The sequence below is a fragment of the Pteronotus mesoamericanus genome, unplaced genomic scaffold (genome assembly GCF_021234165.1).
Source record: "Pteronotus mesoamericanus isolate MK-2021 breed Mesoamerican mustached bat unplaced genomic scaffold, CSHL_Meso_final scaffold_128, whole genome shotgun sequence".
Classification (NCBI taxonomy): Eukaryota; Metazoa; Chordata; class Mammalia; order Chiroptera; family Mormoopidae; genus Pteronotus; species Pteronotus mesoamericanus.
In genome coordinates this window covers 836,395-856,088 of record NW_026555305.1, presented here as the reverse complement: position 1 = coordinate 856,088, position 19,694 = coordinate 836,395, and the positions used below count along the sequence as shown (strand labels likewise).

Here is a 19,694-nt window from a genome sequence, read left to right as displayed (position 1 = left end):
GTAACAAACTAGTCTGTGTTGTCCACAAACCATGTCATAAATGATGGCAAATCACTTTCCAGTTATCATAGTACATACTGTGGTTTTGTTATTGTGTGACTTTTCCTGGATTGCCTGCTTTGGAACTATTTCCTCCAAATAGAATACTTTCAGCAAAAATGTGGATAAAAAGGGATGAACCACTGACATACAAAACGCTGATAATATCATCACAAAATAATCAAGAGTCAAGGAAGCCAGATATATAGGTAATTATTAAATTAGTTCATATACATCATACATAAAATTCTAGGAAACACAAACAAATCTATAGTGAGAGAAAACAAGAGTGATTGCCTGGGAATGGGTCAAGAGGAGAGGGATTACAATGGGAATCAGGAAACCTGGTTTCACAGGTGCAAATGCATTGGACCTTATCAAACTGTACACTATAAATAGAGTTTATTGCAGAAAATGTTTGATTTCTCTGATAGTGACCACAGCCATAACAGACACACAAATATGGGAGCCCTGAGAATATCTGTAAACCCTCATACCAATGCCATAGTGAAGGAAACGTTTGTGGATACACCTTTAGAACTTATATCCCCAGTCCTCCAACTCCCTATTAACCAGTGTCTTTGTACCAATTAATGCTTCCTACCTGGTCTTTTAGGGGACAGCGACATTTGCCTACTGAATATAAGATTTTAGGGATGTTAGCAGGCCTGAGGGGGTCGAATTCTCCTCAAGAGGGCTAGAAAATATGGGACATCCCCTGGGAACAAGGGACCCAACACATGCTGTTCCCAGAGGTTGTCACAACAAATGCCCAAGCCTCACAGTTTCGCAGATAATCTTGGCATACAGGACACAAGGTTAGGCCCATGCAGACCAGTGTTCTTCCCTAGAAGCCTTGGGCAGCAATGCAAGTTAGGCGGAAACTAGAATGAGAGCTGTTGTGTCTGCTGTTGAGCTCACAACACAGAGAGCACTTCCAAAAGCTGTCCATCCCTTCATGCTGGCTGAGAACACTTCTGTCCTCCACCCAGACCATAAAGGAAACTGAACTCCCAAGATTAAAGGTGGTTTAAAAAACTAAGGCGTTCTCTGCAAAACCAGAATACTGGGGCAGGCAATTCCCAATTTAGGGGACTTGGAGGAAGGACAGGCCCATGATGAGTGCCACACAGCCCCAACAAAGTCCACAAAAGCTGGAAACCTGCTCTGTAAGTGGCCAGCAAACAAAATTTGCATCCTTGTGGCTGAAACTAGGCCATGCCTATGCTTAAACCAGCTGGCAGGAGGAAGGAATAGGATCAATGGGCTCAGGATGTTGAGGATTCCCTGTAGGAAAATGAGGAACAGCACAGTTGTGCCTAACAGAGCTTGTTGGGGTAATATGTGCACAACGTTGGACCCTGCCATTCAATAGGGTGATGGCTTCTTTCAGATATATTGGTAGTGGTGGAATTCTGGCAGGGGTCCTGGGAAAAAGTGCAACGTTGCTCCGAAAAGCTTCCCACGGAGCAGGCCCTCAGAAGAATCTCCCTGGGGTGGGTGTTCAGATGGATGGGGTTCAACTTCCAGCTGGTGGCTACTCTCAAAGGTGACTCACAGAGCTTCTCACTGGTGAACAAGGAAATGGCATGTCCCACTATTCTATGGCCTTTCTCCAGTGTGAACTTTCCAGTGTCGGATGAGGGAAGCCCTTTGCCTGAAGGCCTTCCCACATTCACTGCACTTATATGGCCTTTCTCCAGTGTGAATCCTATGGTGCTGGACAAGCACGTGTTTGTGGCTAAAGGCTTTCCCACACTCGCTGCACTCATAGGGCTTTTCACCATTGTGGACCCTCTGGTGTGCAATGAGGTCGGAACTTTGGCTAAAGAATTTCCCACAGGCTATGCACTCGTAAGGCCTCGCACCAGTGTGAACACTCCAATGTTTAATGAGTCTGTATTTGTGACCGAAATACTTCCCACATTCGCTGCACTCGTAAGGCCTTTCTCCGGTGTGGATGCTCTCATGCTGAACAAGTGTTGATTTGTGGCTGTAGGCTTTCCCACACTCACTGCATTTGTAAGGCCTTGCTCCAGTGTGAACTCTCTGGTGTACAATAAGGTTGGAGCTGTGATTAAACACTTTCCCACATACGCCACACTCGTAGGGCATTTCTCCAGTGTGGATTCGCTGGTGCTGAGCAAGTATGGGTTTGCGGCTGAAGGTTTTCCCACACTCACTGCACTCGTACGGCCTCTCTCCAGTGTGGACTCTCTGGTGCTGGACAAGAGAGTCTTTGCGGTTGAAGGTTTTCCCACATTCGCCGCACTCATAATGCCTTTGTCCACTGTGTGACTTCCACTCACTGCGAGGCGCATGGTGCCGGAAAATGCCTGAGTTAGCTGAGAAGTTCTTACAACCCTCCCCAGTCATAAAGGGCATTTCTAATGGCTGGACAGGGCAGCTATTCACAAGAAAGGCCTGTCCCTCGTCTCTTTTGAGGGGTTTCTCTCCCCTGTGCTGTTTCTGGTGGTGAAGTTCTGCATTGAACCAGAATTGTTTCCCACCTGGTTTCTGCCCAGGTTGTGTTTCTTGGTGCTCAGCCAAGTGCAGAAGGTCTTTCAAGACCGATCCACATGACTCATAGGAGCAGGTTTTCTGGGTAGAAGGGCCTGCCTTGGGAGTCCTGGCTTGTGACACTTGTTCTGTAGAGACCCTCTGATTAAACATTATCTTCTCATCCTCCATTCCACGCCAAGAACCTGAAAGCAGACAAATGCTGGTGAAGTTCAACCTGTGAGAGGGGGAAGTCTCATTACAAACATGGGTCCAACAGAAGTAAGAGCAAGGCCGTAGGACAAGAGGCTGAGCTCAAGTTGAGTAAACGGCTGCCACGCAGTGGTTGGCATCTAAAAGTCATAGAAGGGAAGGTGCTTTGACTTGAGGAGGACACAAATGTGCAGTACAGCCCAGCAAAGTCCGGGTCTCCAAAGAAATCATCCACAAACAGATTTCAGCGAGGCCTTGGCTGCTGGGGACAAGTGAGAGCTGTGCAGAAGGCTGTGTCCCCTGAAGAGGTACAACCAAATTGCTGGTATTTAAGGACAATTTGGGGCCTGTGCACATCCGACACATTAAGTACAGGCCAAAGTTGGAGAGCACCACAGAGGGAGCAGTGGAGAGGAACAGGTGAGATGTGGAGGCAGAGGTCAAGGACAGGCAGAGGCCAAAGGGCAGAGCACAAAAGGCAAGTGTATAAATGGGAAAGAGAAATGAAATGTGCCCAGTGGCCTTGGCTCTCAAACAACTGTGGGCACAGAGTGGTTGGGGAGTGACTAGGACCCAGCCTTGACATGACACCTTCCCCCCGCTCCCACTCACCAGGGTCACACCCACCCTGAGCCTCTCTGGTCAAGGCTGGAGCCGTGTGTGGCCAGTCTGATAGCCAGGATTCGTTGCACAGCTCCAGTGGGGCCACCCCACAGGACATGGAAAATGCGTATCCTAAGGAAAAGACAGGACAGGTAAGTGGGTAGCACTGGTCTGGGTGACCCAACTTTCAAAGACGAGAAATGAATATTATAGAAGTAACCTCAGGAATAGTCCGGTGGTCCCAGCAAGTAGTGACTGACCAGACTGGTCCCTGCAATTTCTGGCACAGGCAGGCCATCAGCCAGAGGAAGGGGGCAGAACGTGGGGCAACGGGGTGTGATGGGCCTCAACAGAGGCACCGGTCAGGTATGATCCACTGGGCAACTGTAAGACCCCTCACTTCTGAGCTAGCCACACACACCTTCAGGGCAGCAGGTGTGTAGATTGCTCAGGACTCAGAGGTGGCATCCACAGCACCTACTGTAGGGCACTGGGGAGGGAGGCAGTGCCCATGGCTCTGGAAAAGCCAGGATCACCCTGGAAAATGGGAAGGGCAGAGCCTGCTGCAGGACCCTGGGGTGGGTGAGATGAACTTACCCAGAGAGTCAGTGAGTGCCAAGTTCTCCAGCATCACATCGCGGTACAGGAGCCTCTGAGCCTCATCAAGGAGCCCCCACTCCTCCTGGGAGAAGTGCACAAACACGTCCTCGAAGGTCACCTGCCCCTGTGACCATGGGGAGAGCAAAGTCTGTGAACGGCCTGATCCTAAGGACACCCATCCGTGCCCTACATTTCTTCCTTACTCCTCAACTCAGAGGAAATACCAGGACTGGGTGCCGCAGGATCCTCATGCTATCTCACAGTCCCTGTGATCACTGTGTCCACCTGCAGTAAGGTGGGCAGAAAGCCATCATCTAAGTACTGGGCCTGGCGTTCAGTCCCCCACCCCAACACCTGCCATGGCAGCCAATTCTGAGGTTGCTCAAATCATGCTCACCTTTCTCCCTTAACTCCCGATACCAGGGTCCAGCGGGCATCAGTTATACTCCCTTCCACCTGCACTTCACTCTTTTGGACCACATTCTGTCTCACAAGTCCGGGCCCCCCATCCACCCACTGGCCTTCCTGGCTACTGACTACACTGCCATTGTGATGCGTAAACTGTCCCTCCTACACCTGTCTTTATGCCATCATCTGCCTTCCGGACATTCCACATTCCTTCCTGAACCCCTCCACAGAAATCCCTTCCTGCTCCAGGAGTTCACTCGACACCTCCATACAGTGTTCTCTGGAACACCTAAGCCCGTTAATATGGTCAAAAATAAACTGCTGATATCCACACCGAGTTACTTCTACCACTGACTTGCCCATTTCAGCTGATGGAGCATCTACCCTTCCAGCTGATAAGGCCTAAAACCGGGGGACTACCTCTCTCTCACGCATCAGAATACCTGATCCATTGTGACCAGGTGGCTCGGTTGGTTGGAGCATCATCTTGTGCATCAAAGGATTTTTGGTTTGATTCCTGGTCTGGGCATGTATGGGAGGCAACCGATAGATGTTTCTCTTTCTCTTCCTTTCTGACAATCAACAAGCATATCCTCAGGTGGGGATTTTAAAAATATCTGATCCAGTCACTTCTAACATCTACACAGCCACCCCTCTGGACCATCCATTCTTAGCCCTCACCTAGTATATTAAAGCACCCTCCTCCCTGGTTGCATAACTCCCTCATCTCTCACCCGACAGTGTCTGTTCTCCACTTGCCATCCAAAGGAAGCCCGTTCAAACCTGGATCAGATCAACTTCCTCACCTGCTCCACACCTGCCAGAGCTACACCACCCTCGGAACAGGGGCCTAACTCCTGCCCACCCACTCTTGATTTCTCATAAATGTAATGGAGACACATAGCTTTTTTCTTTTAAATTAAAAAAAATTATTTATTCCTCGCCAAGAATATATTTTTTTATTGTCTTTAGAGAGAGAGGAAGGGAGAGAGAGAAACATCAATGTGAGAGAGAAACATCAATTGGTTGCCTCCCACGCAAGTGCCAACCGGCGATCCAACCTGCAACCTTTTGGTTCATGGAACGATGCTCCAACTGACTGAGCCACCGGACCAGGGCTGACAGTTGCAGTTTCTTGAAAACTTCCATCTCAGTCTCACCTCTAAGTACTTGCACTTGCTGGTTCCTGTGCCTGGAACAACCTTCCACACTTTATTCCAATGGTTACCAGAAATGGGAACCCTTCCATACAACCTCAGGCCTGGACTCAGAACCCTGGACTTGGGTTTTCTCCAGGGTCTTCAGACTCAAGAGCTGCGAAGAGTACAAGTGTTCTATGACACCACGATCCTGGAGACTATGTGGGTGGGGTTGGGGATAGGATCCATGAGAGCACCCACACCCCCCCGCCACTTGTATAAGGTCCATAATTACTTCTGAGTTCATGGGAACCTGTGGGAAGAGACTGAGAGACAAGCAACCACGGAGTCTCAAAGGCTCATGCCTGCCCCTTACGCCTGCCCTGCCACTGACACCCAGGGGTGACTGTCAGTCCTCTGGGCTCCGTCCTCAGGGCTCCCCAATGGCTATGACCTCAGACCAGGCCACCACCTTCCTGTGCTTCACTGTCCTCCTCCTCTCCCTACCCCTGACTCCAGTACTGTTCTCCCCCGAGCAACCGATGAAATACTTATAAAACCCAACGATCGTGTCTGCTCAGAACCTTGCAGGGCTCCCATCTCCCTCAGAGTGAAAGCAAAACTGCTCAAGCTGACATTCCAGACGTAGCTCCTCCTCGCACTCTGCTCCTGTCACATACGCTCCCAGTGCTCCGGCTGCCTCGCACCTCCAGGCCGTCCACGTCCCATCATCCTGGCTGTCAGAGCTGGGACCCCACCACGAGCGGCCCTCACTGAGGCTTTAAAATTCAGGGGCGGAGGTCGGGGAGGAGCCGGGGGCGCAGCACCCACCTGCGCCGGGTCCACCAGCGCGGCCTTCGCCATCAGAACCCGTGGGCCGCGGAAGGCGGGCGAGGAGAGAGGATAATTGGCGGAGGCAAGTGTGAGGAACCGGGCTCCGGCAGCCGGGGGACACGGGCCGCGCCACAGCCGAGCCTCAGGCTCGCTTCTGTTCACGGAAGAACCGCTTCCAGTCGCGTCCCTCAGGACTCAGAGTGAGTCCCGGAGCCTGGCGAGACGGAATAATCCAAAACCGAAAAAAAAAAAAAAAAAAAATGTCCACCCAAGAAGAAAACAGGAAGTCCCGCCCTAATATCTTCCTCAGAGCAGACACACCCCTTGCCTGGGCCTTCATTGGCCCAAGGCCACCGCGCCTCTGGGTGATGTAGTTCTCAGAGCACCAACCACCGAGACGCGAGTCCGGCGCGCCACCTCCCGGGCAAAGGCCGAATCACAGAGTTAGCGGAGCCTTGAAAGGGAGGACTAGGAGGAGCTTCGCTTTCTCTGAAAGGAGCTACACTCATATTTCCAGGGAGTATAGTCTGTCACTTATCAAAGAAATGCTTAGAGAAGTATTGTTTCAGATTTCTTTAAAAAAAAAATTAATGGCTGGGTAGCTCAGTTGGTTAGAACATAGTCCTGTTATGCCAAGGTAGAATCAACCAATGAATACATAAATAAATGGAACAACAAATTGATGTTTCTCTCCTCGTCTCTCACTCTTTCTCTCTCTCTCAAATCAATCGATAAATTTTTTTAAAAAGTCAGGTTGACACACTGTATGCTAATGTCACTGAGACCTCTATAGTTGGAAGCTAAATATTTTGTTGTTGTCAAATAAACACAAGTGCTTGAAGCTCTAGAGTTAGTTTCGTGAGCCTCAGTATTTTGGGTTAGAAACAAGAGAGAAAAGACTCCAGACACAACATGACCTAGAAAATGGAAGTGAGATGTTGGACGCCACTGAAATCCATGGACAATGCTTGTTTCTCTGGTTATCTCAGAAAACATTTTTCTGCCTGTATAATCAGTGATTGTGTAAAACCCAGTGAATAACACTCTTTTTTCAAAAGATATTTCTTACTCCATATACAGAGATGTATGCAATTCCTTTAAGCTATCTTACAAATATCTGACAATAAAGGCAATATACAATATCAAGTGTATTTGGCAATTTAGAGGGCAAGAACAATTTTTGCGCAGAGGAAATAACTACCAAACTACATTTCTTTACACAGTAAAATTGTCTTGAGAAACTGTGCCATAAGACTATTTGAGGCCAAAAATGATGAATGTAATGGACCAAAAAAAAAAAAAAAAAAAAAAAAAAAAGGCCTACAGTGAGAGAGGGTATGAGGATTAAGAGAGGGGTGCATCTTTTGATTAAAATAACTGCTCATTAGCTGCAAAGGCATGAATATATCTTCTTATGGAGTTAAAAATGATGAAATTCCTATGTGTAACCTCAGAGCAAAGACATTGAGATGAGGCTAATTGTTTAATGTGCTAAAGCCTTTATATTTCCAGGTTAGTGACATGAGGACAGGGATGTGTCTTGCCTTTTCATTGTCTCAGAAACATTAGAGTTCGGTGTTATTCTCTAAATATGTGTTTTCTGCGTGCCAGCCAAGAAATCAGAACAGGAAAAGCCCTGTTGGCCCACAGACACCGGGGCGGGGCGGGGGGCGGTGGTTAAGGGGAGTAACTATCGTTGCCTAAGCTTTTCCCCATCATCCCAGCCATCCACATGTGCTTTCACTTCTGCTTTCAACACCTCCAGTTCTACTCCCTTGGGCCGACCTACAGGAAGCACATGCTGGACTACTCAACAGCCTCTTCCCTGCCTCCATCATTAGTTCTTTCTCTGCCTCACCTCATTCTCCACACATCAGGAAGGTGGTTTCAAAACAAATCAAGTTCTATCTGGTATATTCAGATGGATCAGAAGGACATTGGTGACTAGAGGGGCAAGGGCCTCAGTCCTCCTGTTACCAGCCCTTCAAACTTTAGTCTCAGGGTTAGTAACATGCTCCCTAATGTCAGTTAGAATCATTCATGCATGACTGTCTCATTGTTTGCATGGTGACAAAATCCATGAGAGGCAAAGCAGCTTCCTGAAGTCCCCCACAGCCAACATGAGGCAGATTGGGAATGTAGCACATGCTCCCTGCTCTAGTGTTCTCCTGCGGGTGAGGGGAGGCCTGTTTCTTTTTTGGGGGAATTGTGGACAAAAAAAGGGGCCATGTACAAAACCTGACAAGCTCAGGGGAGGCCTGAATAATGGGTCTCACAAACACAAAGACCAAAAGTAGTCACATAGGATAATCTGAAATGAAAATTTCCTAAGAGTGAGTTATGGCAGATAGTCACATCCTAGGCCTGTAGCTTCCTTGACAGAGTTCTATGTTTAACTTAAGTGACTCTGCCTGTTGTCTTTTTGCATCTAAGATGACATACCTCTGAAGTGTCAGAATAATCTTCTCCTCCAGACCCTTCAATGCACAACCACGGGCCCCAGGGCATGACAGCACAGAAACCCTCATTGTTATCTTGTTGCCCACATACCATCTTTATGTGTTGTGAGTGTTAAGTGTTAACTATGTTCTACCAACCAATGCAAAAAAAGTATGTCTCTGTTGTACTTTTTATCTAATTGTAATGATCCCCCCTCCTTTGCTTTCTCCCATCCTCATTATCTACCACCAATGAATTTCATGTAACCCTGCTTACACGTCCTCCTTTTACTCTAACGTATAAAACGGCAAAACTGCCATTCTTCAAAGCATTTTTTTCAATCCAAAGAGATTTTGCTTCCCAGCAATTGTCAGTTTGGCTCAAATGAACTCATAAAAATTGTCTACAGTTGTGGAGGTTTCTCACCTGGACAGAGTAAACAAAACATTGACTGGCTTACAGGAATGGAACTGTATCTTTCACTCAGAAAAAGAAGCAGCTGTTGAGCTTTTCTCACACATCAGACATTGCTTCATCAGCCTGGCGTTTGATATTAGGCACCTCCTTGGCAGGGGAATTTGGAAATAGATAACTGCTTCAGACGGAGGAAACCACTTTATTGTGGCTCTCAAGATGGTCTTTAAGTCCTTCAAGGAAAAGAAAAACTGGAGCCCCAGCTACGCAGGGAAATTGATATCCAGGCCCATCAGTAAGGATAGTCTCTGGACCCTGATTTTTCCTCCACTGCCATCTCAGCAGCTCTACTTCCTCTACGTTTCGCGCTGTAGGAACTACATTGCCCAGAAGGCACTGCGCACCAGGGTGCCGGTGCTCGGCCGGCCTAGACAACTGCCGTTTCCGTGAGGGCGGAGGACCTGGGCGGGACTTCCGGCGTAGCCTCGGGCGAGTTGACTTTGAGGGTTTCTGGGGCCGGTCTTTCTCATCAGCCCGGATGGCTGGTTTGTGGCCGACGTGACAAGGGACAGCGCGAGAGGAGGCCGAGGCTCGGCGACGCCGCCCGGGGGGGCCCCGATTTTGGGTCGGGGGACGGGATCCCTGGGGCGCAACCTGGTCCTCCGCTCCCCGCCCCGCTCCGCGCACGGAATCCGATGGCTGCAGCCCAGCTGAGGCTCCCGACTCAGGTGAGGGCACGTCCCCCTCACCCTCACCCCACCGAACCCCAAAGCCCAGAGTGAGCGTCCCCTGCTCGAGGAAGTCAATGCAATGGACTAATACGCCTGGTGCGAACTGGATCATACGGGTGGCAAGAGGGGGACAGGAATGGTCAGATCTAGGATGGATTTTCAAAACCTGACAGGCGCTCCTGCTGCATCAAATGTGGCTGTGAAGAAAGTAGGGAATGAAGCACCATCTCCCTCCCCCTCCTTTTTTTTTTTTTTTTTTTTTTTTTTGGTTTGCGTTCCTGTCTGTCTCCTGAATACCTGGAAAGATTGGAGATGGGGAAATCAGCGCAGCGAGCAAGTTTCAGAGAGATTAGGAATTGGAACTTCAGACATGACAACCCTGAGTTGTCCCAGAGTGGAAATGTCACAGGACTAGTAGTTTGCTCACTCCCATCTGGATATCCGAGGAGGGATCTGGGCTGGAGATCACCGCAAGACCTGGGGCTCATATTTAGGAGCGAGAATCTTTTTTGTTTTTAGATTCAAACTTTACAGAAATTTTTTCTTTATAAATTATATGCAAAAACATTAGACTTAAATATTAAAAATTAATTTTGATTCTCCTGAAGATGATTTTTAGTATTTTCTTTTTGATTTCTTTGTCTGTTTTCTCTCAATATCATATAGTACACATACATTCTTTTAAAGTGGGAGAGATCCTGTTTTTCTCTCTAGCTGCCTGCACCTGTGGATGCAGCCTGATCCTTCTTCTTTTCCTGCTGCTGTCTCCAGCACTGACTCCCACTCAAAAGTGTGTTCTCTCTTTATGCTTGAAGAAATTGCTGTATAATAAAACCCACCAGGGTGTTCTTCCAAAGATCTGGGTTTGATCCTTGGCCAGGGTGTGTGGAGGAAGGCAAACAATTGGTCGGTGTTTCTCTCTCATATCTCCCTCTCTCTCCCTCCCTCTTTTTCTCTCTGCCCTTTGAAAAGCGGAATCTTAAATCTCTTTCAGAAGTTCAGGTCCAGCTTTCCTTGCAGTGTCAGCAGCATCAGCAAGATCTGTGTCCTCCTCAGGCAGTGCCCGCTTTAACTGTGTGTGGTGGATCCAAGACTTGACTCCTGCGAGCTTTAGGGAAGATTGTGTTGTCAGCAGGGTGCCATGAGGACTGGTCCATTGCTTGGCTAACTGCTGTTTAGGACGTTGAATCTTCCATGTCTTTAGTAAGACTCAGTTTCCCAGATGGAATGGGTGTAAGGGCTTGTCAGACACATAGACAGACCCTTGTCTCTAGCAAAGGCGGGAGCAGAGTGGGTTAGAGATGCCTGGGGAGAGACTGGGGAAGGAGGCTTTGGGGAGAGAACTGAGGGAGTAGCCGGCGGGATCCCGGTGCGGACTTAGGAGAGAAAATCTTAAAGTTCTTATTTCAGATGGGCCTGGAGGGTGGGGCTTCCTCCAGAGCCAGGGGATTGCTCTGGCCCTACGGGTCCGGCTGGTGTGCGTGGGAGTGGACGGCTGCAGGGACCCGTGCAAGGACCGGAAGACTGAGATGTTCATTGGTATAGATGGGCCATTCCAGGCTCAGCAGGCCCTCATGTCCAGTCCTCGTAGAGAAAAGAAAATATTAGCCATGCTAGTGGAGCAGCCCCTTTGGGGGCCTAAGTCCCCCAGCCTTCAGAGTAGGAAGGATGAGCGACGTTCCAATGGAAAGGCCCCAGCGGGATTTCTTTTAGGAGTCTAAGCAGCAGGCAGCTGCGTTGTGAACAGGAGCAGTATTACTCAGTTTCCTCAAGCTCAGTCCCCCACTTCATTAACTTGTGAGTTTATTACATACGTATTTAATCACTAGCTGATAAAAATACATATGTATACAAATACATACAGAGTGGGGCAAAAGTAGGTTTACAGTTGTTCGTATGCAAAATAATACAATAAGTAATAAACTGTTTCGTGTAGTCCACAGTCCCTGAGAACTAAGGCCTAGATGGTGTGAGAGCACTTAGATGAGCCTGTGGGGTCCAACATTGTCGCCTGCAGAACTGCTTCCAGACCCTGTAGAGGTAAAGGAGGGTATCCCCGATCCTCATCCCCTTCCATTCCCACCTGCATGTGCTCCCAGGTGTCCTGGGACTCTGCCTGCTACTCTCCCTATCCTTCCATCTGAAATCCCTGGAAGGTGATCGCTCAAGGTTAGAGCTTTGAATCCTGACCAGGGATGTATGGATTGGTTCCCATTTCTGGCAACTAGTGGCACAATATTACAGTCACAGTGACCAGGAAATGCTGGAGGTGAGGTTAAGCTGGGAATGCTCAAGCAACCTTAGGTCTTCATTATGTCTGGTGGAAACAGCAGGAATCAGGAATTAGACCTGGAATGGTGGCCTGAAGAGCTGGCCCCTGTTGTGATGGTGGTGGCAGCCAGAGAACATTTGGAGCAGAGGCAGGTAGTGTGACTCAGATTTAACAAGCTTTTCTGCTGCAGGGCAGAGAGCAGACTTGGGTTTCAGGGAGACCAGGGAGGAGGCGACTGCAATCGTCAAGGTGAATATTAATGGTGGCTGAACCAGAGGTGACTGTGGAGGTTGAAGGTGTGTTGGAGTCTGTGTATGGCTTTTAAGCAAGGTCCAAGCTGACTTTCTGATGTGGAGAGGGGGAGAGAGAAGAGGGAGAGTCAGGGACGACTCTGAGATGTTTGGCTTAGTAGCTAGAAGTAGGGAAATAACTACCATGTCAATGTTGGCTGTAAATTTTTTCTTTTAAATTTTTTAAACCTTTATTGATTTGAGAGAGGGGGAGAGCGAGAAAGAGGAGGAGGGAGAGACACATTGATTAGTTGTTCCGCTTATTTATGCATTCATTGGTTGATTCTTGTATATACCCTGACCAGGGATTGAACCCGCAACACTGTCATACTGGGACAACGCTCTAACCAAGCTACCCACCAGAAGGAAGAGTAATTTTCAGTGGAAATATTAGGAGTCAGGTTTTGGTCATATTGAACTGAGATGTTCTAGAAACCCTTGTGTGGATTAGTGAAATGGGCACCTGGAAAAACAAGTCTGGCGTTCAGGTGAAGGGTTCAGACTGGAGACACCCACGTCGAGGGTGTGTGGACCGGGATGGAGCCGCGGGTCAGATTCGGCAGCAGGCATCTTCGGTCCTGGTGGCAGTGCTGTTAGGTGTGGGACCAAGGACTGGGTCTTTGCTGGGCACCTGAATAGGGTGGTGGGCTCCCCAAAGACACGGAGGAGAATAGTGGCCATGGGGAGTGGGGTCGCAGGGGTGAGGAGGGTCTCGCATGGGGAGTGGACATGAGACGGATGTGGAGACAAGGCAGGGAGATGACAGTAAAGTTGGTGGCTTACAGGCTGTGACCCTTCTTGGGACCTGGAATTAGCTCAAGATCCAGTGGGACCCTCTGGGAGAATTGTGGGCACGATGTGAGAGACAGGTGGGCCTCGGCTTCCTGGAAGCATCAGAGAAGCTGAGATTGTTGAAGGGACATTTTGCAACAGAGACATGGAAGAGGGCTGAGGTTGTCTGAAATCTGCGTGTGGTTCCAGGTGGCTGAGCATAAAGCAAGGATAAGGGTCAGGTAAGGGGGCCTTCAAAGCAGGCCTGGGGGTTGACGCTGGCAGTCAGGGCCATCGGAGGGGTTGGGGACCTGAAGGGAGGTGTGGTACAGAGTGATGTGCACCATCCGAGGAAATGTAACCTGATGGCCCCAGGTCCTTGTCTTGGGGACTGATGGGAGAACAGTGACCTCAGTTTGGTTGTTTGGGAAACAACCTCCTGTCTGGAAGACCCAGGTGAAATGTCTGGCAGGACAAGGGTGAGGCCCTGCAGGCCAGGCCTAGAGCTCACATGACATCTGTCTGCCCGGCTGCCTGGTATTGCTGAGGGCTGAGCAGTGATCAGTGGGACTGTGAGGAGGAAGTGGGCAACACTGGCACCTGGGCCTGGTATCTCCTCTGAGACAGGGAGCCTGGGACGAGGGTGAATGTTAGGGGAGATGCCTAGAGTCCTGGGAAAGAAGGCTTCAGTAACCTCAACTGTCCCCATCCTGGCAGGGCTGTGTGACCTTTGAAGACGTGGCTGTCTACTTCTCCTGGGAGGAGTGGGGGCTCCTTGATGAAGCCCAGAGACATCTGTACCGCAATGTGATGCTGGAGAACTTCTCACTGATGGCCTCTCTGGGTAAGCACCCTGGGCTGGGCTTGCTCTTCCCCTTTTCCCCAGGGACAGATCTGTCCTTTCTGCGGGCACTGCTTCCTTCCCCATCCTGGAGTGGGTGTTGTGTGAATCCAGCCCACACCTGGGATGTGCACTCCTCCTTTCGTCCCCAAGCTGCCCCAAAGCCTTGTGGGAAAGGGTTGGGGATGAGCAGTCTTTTTTTTTAATCCTCACCCGAAGACATGCTTATTGATTTTAGAGAGAGGAGAAGGGAAGGAGAGGGCGGAGAGGAAACATCAATGTGAGAAACATCAATGTGAGAAACACCAATTGTCTCTCGTATGGTCCCAATTGGGGACTAAACTGCCACACAGGCATGTGCCCTGACCAGGAATCAAACCCACGACCTTTTGGTGTATAGGACAACGCTCCAACCAACTAAGCCACACCAGCCAGGGCTGGAAATGAGAAGTTTTGTAGTCCGCCTAGTGGATCACATCCTTGGCCTCTTCCAGAAGGTCCATGGCAGCTCTGTCTGTAGGTTCCACTCTCCTCCTCGGATTGACATGGGATCTATCTGTGGCAGGAATTGAAGCACCAATATGGCCACCCTTGGAATGGGTTGTTTACGCAAGACCCTCCTCCAAAGTTCTTTCTGTAATACTTAGTTTTCTTTCCTGTGGTCTGTTGCGGGGTAGGTTGCTTTGATCCACCTCTTTTGTCTCTCCCTTAGGACTTGCATCTTCCAGGACCCATGAAATTACCCAGCTGAAGCAGTGGGGAGAGCCCTTTTTGCTTTCCCATGAAGTTATGACTGCAGCCACGCCAGGAGGTACTTGGAGGGAGAAACAGGAGAAGTGTGAACTCAGGGAGGGGTTCAGATAGTATGAGGGTCTCTCCAGTGGACCCTGATGTTTTGGTGCCAAGGCAGAGGACTACACCCGATTTCCATCTTTTCTTTCCCAGTTTCCCACTTACCATGTCTACTCTGACTTCTGACCCAGGGATGTCCCTCACCTCTCTCTCCTTTGTCTTTCACCTGGTCCTCTCCACTGACCCCTCTGCAGTGCTAACAGAAGCCTTGTTCTATATTCTAAGATGGTCAGTCTGGTGTGGATGCAAGAGGATACACAGGAAAAGCTTAGGAGGACAGTTTCTTGTGCGCAACAGGTCCAAGGAGACAGTCACTGCATGCCAAAGGGGTGGGGGGCATGTGGGAGGGAACACCCATAGGGTGGGCCCAACCAAACGGGGGTAAGGGGTGCAGAGAGCAAGGACTTTGGGTATGAGGGGGAATACGTGAGAACAGGTGTAGGGGATGTGATTGGAACACTAGAATGTCTCTAGGTCAGTCATGGAGGGCAAGAAAGGGGACATGTCAGAGGTCCGCCTTATCACTTGGGTCACTTGGTCTCCAGGTGTGCTGACAGCCTGTTTCTGAGGGGATATTGAGGCAGCAGGAAAACAGAAAGTTTAAAACTTACACAGTTGACTCTGGTATCTCGGCATCGTGAACAGCACTAATAGGGGTGGATAACACCTGCCATTTGGGTTGTAGAGAATTAAAGGTGACGGGATAGTGTGGTCTAGCCACTGAAGGCAAGCTTTGACGAAGGTGACAACTAAGAGGAATCCCACTAGGCATATGACAAGGGAGTGAAATGCAGGCATCAGCCAGCCGCTGTCCTTAGAGGGGAGAAGCCAAGAGTACAGGTCAGGCACCTCTGGGTTTAAGGGAATGTGCTGGAAGGTGCTGGTCATATCATGAAAGATATTTTTTACCTTGTAGCCTAATCCTAGTACCTTGGCTTGTACCTGTGCAGAGATGTTAATGTACACAACAGGAGGTACCCTAAGTGGCACAGATTCCCCCTTTCCTGGCTAGTAAACAGTCACGAGCCCATCTGTTATCCATGACTATTTGGGCTTAGAGACTCGTGGTCTTGTCACAGAGGGACAATGTTTTGTGTGGCCTTTGAACATCACCTGAGAGGGCCACCGAAAGGGGCTAGTAGGCAATCATGGTATGGTCTTGATGAAGGCTGCTCTAAGAGTGCCGGTGCTGGCATCTCCTATAGCTGTGGTAAGTCCTATTAAGATGGGAATAGCCCTGGCTGGGTAACTCAGTTGGTTAGTGTTGTCCTGATGTGCCAAGGATGCAGGTTCAATCCCCCAGTTGGGCACATGCAAGAATCAACCAATGAATGCATCAGTAAGTGGAATTACAAACTGTTGTTTCATTCTTTCTCTCCCTAAAGTCAGTAAATTGTTAAAAAATTAAAAAATAAGTAACTTATCGATAGCTCAGAAAATGTATGTTGGGTCCTTTTAAAGGTAAAGGCACACTGGAGCTGTGACTGATTGGTAGTAGGTTCTGAATAAAATATACTGGCCAGGTACAGCATGTCAAAATAGTCACTGGGCACCCTTTGGAGTCTTTAAAAAAAAATATTTTATTTATTTTTAGGAAGAGGGGAAGAGGAAGAGAAAGAGAGGGAGAGAAACATCAACGTGTGGTTGTCTCTCATGTGCCCCCACTGGGGACCTGGCCCACAACCCAGGCCTGTGCTCTGACTGGTAATCGAAGTGGTGACCCTTCAGTTCACAGGCTGGCACTCAATCCAGTGACCCACACCAGCCAGGGTTGGAGAGTCATTTAATTGGATTATGTGAGGTCTTGGAGCCTTGATGGGGTACTTGAGCTTGGAGGTTTCAATAATTAATAGTTAAGTGCCACTGTTAGTAGAAGCCTTTAAGACTGGCCAACTGGGACTACTGAAGGAGAAATAGTGGGGATAATTGCCCCTTCTTTTAGATCTCGAACAAGCAGAAGGCCTGCAGTACCTTGTTTCAGGCAATATTGTGGTGTTTACTACATTCAGCGGTGGGGGCTGCTCCTCACTTTGTGACTTTGATGAGCAGGGCCAAGAGACGTTGGCTTGTTCCAGCATTGTAGGATGCACACAGCAGCATCTCTGTCTATAGTAGGAAAGCTCCAGGCATGATGGGCAGCTGTTTTAATAAAGATTGTTGCAATATCTCTATAGTTTAAAAGGGGTATACCTCCTTGAAACCTGAATGGGTTGCCTGCAATGATGGTATCTTTGGCTGCCATATTCAGTAAAGCTAGGCAATGTTAAAGGGAGGGAGGGACGGATGGACAATGATTTGTTGTTCCACTCATTTATGCATTTATTGGTTGACTTTTGTCTGTGCCCCAACTAGAGATCAGACTCTCAACCTTGATGCATCAGGATGACACTCCAACCAAGCTACCTGACCAAGGGCATGGAGGCATTTGAATGGCACTAGGTCCGAGTCAAGGAAGGGCATCTTTATAGTCCTTGAACACGAGCTGTTCAGTTGCTTCAGTTTTTCTGAGTCTGAACACACCCTTCTGCACTGTGTTCCTGTGTAACTAGCACAAAGGTCTTGCTGAAAGCCATTTGCATAGGAGTGTGTTGGATCTGGACCCATCCCTGTGTCCTTGCTGCTCACAGGGCCCCCCCCCCCCATAGATCTTGGAGCTTGCCAGGTCCAGTACTGCACAGCAGGCCCTTCTTCATCCTGATCTCTGGCCCCTCATTCTACCAGCAGTCCCAGGAACACATGGTTGAGTGCACCAGATGCACATTTGTGAAGGTGCTACTCAGTCCCACTGCAGTCTATATCCACTTCATCAGCATTTCTCTGCTTTCAGGTCGTTGGCGTGGAGCAGAGGTTGAGCACACTGTTAACGTAGGAGGAGTCCTCAGCACAAACCTTCACCAACACCAGAAGCTGCACTGTGTAGAGAAACCCTTAAGAGAAGAGGAGGGGCAGAGTGAGAAGGACATCCTGACTAGCTCTGGTCTTAACCACCAGGTGACTCACAGTATAGGAGAACCACACAGGAACATGGAGAGTCGCCCTGACAAAAGGCATTATAAGTGCAGTGAATGTGGGAAAGCCTTTGGTCAGAAATACTTACTTGTTCAGCACCAGAGACTACACACAGGAGAAAAGCCTTATGAATGCAGCGAATGTGGAAAACTCTTTAGCCATAAATCCAACCTTTTTATACACCAAATAGTTCACACTGGTGAAAGGCCTTATGGCTGCAGTGAATGTGGGAAATCCTTTAGCCGCAACGCCGACCTCATTCAACACCGGAGAGTCCACACTGGAGAAAAGCCTTTTATGTGCAGCGAATGTGGGAAAGCCTTCAGGCATAATTCCACACTTGTTCAGCATCACAGAATCCACACTGGAATAAGGCCTTATGAGTGCAGCGAATGTGGGAAATTCTTTAGCTTCAACTCAAGCCTCATGAAACATCAGAGAGTTCACACTGGAGAAAGACCTTATAAGTGCACTGAATGTGGGAAATTCTATAGCCACAAGTCAAGCCTTATTAATCATTGGAGAGTTCACACTGGAGAAAGGCCTTATGAGTGTAGGGAATGTGGGAAATTTTTCAGCCAAAGCTCTAGCCTCATGCAACACCACAGAGTTCACACTGGAGAAAAGCCTTTTAAATGCAATGAATGTGGAAGATTCTTTAGTGAGAATTCCAGCCTCGTTAAACACCACAGGGTTCACACTGGAGCAAGACCCTATGAGTGCAGGGAGTGTGGAAAATTTTTTCGCCACAGCTCCAGCCTGGTTAAACATCGAAGGATTCACACTGGAGAGATGCCTTATGAATGCAGTGAATGTGGGAAATCATTTAGCCAGCGTTTCAACCTCATTCAACACCAGAAAGTTCACAGAGGAAACAAGTCTTGAATGCAGCTAATGTGGAAAAGCCTTTAACTAAAAGTCTGCTCTGATCCAGTAACAGGAACCTCACAACCCAGACAGCCCTTATGAATACAGTGAACATGAAGAGAGGCTTCAGCCAAAGGCTAAATAACCTTGTTCAACACCAGAAAGTTCAGAGTAGAGAAAGGCCTTAGGAGTGCAGGGCTCGTGCTGCCCCCGGTCAACCTAACCTAACACACAAGTTCTGAGAGTAGCCTTTATCACTGAGCCAGCAATTGAACATCATCCAGTTATGCCTCCTGAGAGCAGGAAGATAAATTGTTAACATCCTGACACTTCTGAGAAGATAGCCCTTCTGCCTGGGAGTTCTGCAGAGCGTGAGCCCTGTGTCTTGGCTGTATCAGTCTGGAGTGGCCTTTTCATCTCTGAGTTTGGAAGGGGGCAAGATGAAGTGGTCTTGGTTCACATGGGACTGGCTCCTGCTGTTCATATTGAATATTAGATTTCCTTGAATAAATGTTTCTTCGTTGGCTGCACACCAGGACTATTGCCACAATTTTAATGGGAAGCAGGTCCACAAAACTACTTACACTGCCAAGCTGGAAGTCATTTGCATTTAACTTTTTAAGAACTCACCAAATTGTGTTCTAAATGGTCATGCCTTTTCACATTTCCTCCTGGAGAATATTAGATTTCAAGATTCTCACACCTTGCTGACCTTTGTTTATAAGACAGGAGCCATTCATTTTAGCCATTCTAATAGGTGTTTAGTAGTATTTTTCATTGTTTTAATTTGTATTTTCCTATGCAACTCAATGTTGAGCATTTTCCCCTGGGTTTATTTGTCATCCTTTTATCTTCTGTTCATATCTTTTGCCT

General features: G+C 48.6%; 2 protein-coding genes across 3 annotated transcripts; one reads left to right on the top strand and one right to left on the bottom strand.

Moving 5' to 3' along the window:
• Nucleotides 1-341: 341 nt before the first annotated feature.
• On the bottom strand, nucleotides 342-6,521 carry ZNF772 (zinc finger protein 772). 2 transcript variants are annotated; one of them, XM_054588252.1, is made up of 4 exons: nucleotides 6,333-6,521; nucleotides 3,952-4,078; nucleotides 3,364-3,486; nucleotides 342-2,744 (listed from the first exon to the last, which is right to left on the bottom strand). In XM_054588252.1, exons 1-4 carry the CDS (start codon nucleotides 6,363-6,365, stop codon nucleotides 1,642-1,644), a joined length of 1,386 nt encoding a protein of 461 aa, XP_054444227.1. In that variant the 5' UTR covers nucleotides 6,366-6,521; the 3' UTR covers nucleotides 342-1,641. The 2 variants fall into 2 exon arrangements, with proteins under 2 accessions (XP_054444227.1, XP_054444228.1); XM_054588253.1 differs by having other exon boundaries at nucleotides 3,379-3,486.
• A 3,144-nt stretch (nucleotides 6,522-9,665) lies between these two features.
• LOC129082552 (zinc finger protein 773-like) lies at nucleotides 9,666-19,282 on the top strand. Its single transcript, XM_054588254.1, is given in 5 exon segments — nucleotides 9,666-9,916; nucleotides 13,970-14,096; nucleotides 14,806-14,904; nucleotides 17,773-18,740; nucleotides 18,742-19,282. Coding segments are annotated over 5 exon segments (1,335 nt in total). The 5' UTR covers nucleotides 9,666-9,883; the 3' UTR covers nucleotides 18,850-19,282.
• Nucleotides 19,283-19,694: the final 412 nt, after the last annotated feature.

Coding starts and splice junctions, on each gene's coding strand:
- ZNF772 (XM_054588252.1), bottom strand. CDS start 6,365: ATGGCGAAGGCCGCGCTGGTGGACCCGGCGCAG. Junction 4,079..6,332: donor CGCTGGTGGACCCGGCGCAG/GTGGGTGCTGCG, acceptor CCATGGTCACAG/GGGCAGGTGACCTTCGAGGA. Junction 3,487..3,951: donor GGCACTCACTGACTCTCTGG/GTAAGTTCATCT, acceptor TCTTTTCCTTAG/GATACGCATTTTCCATGTCC.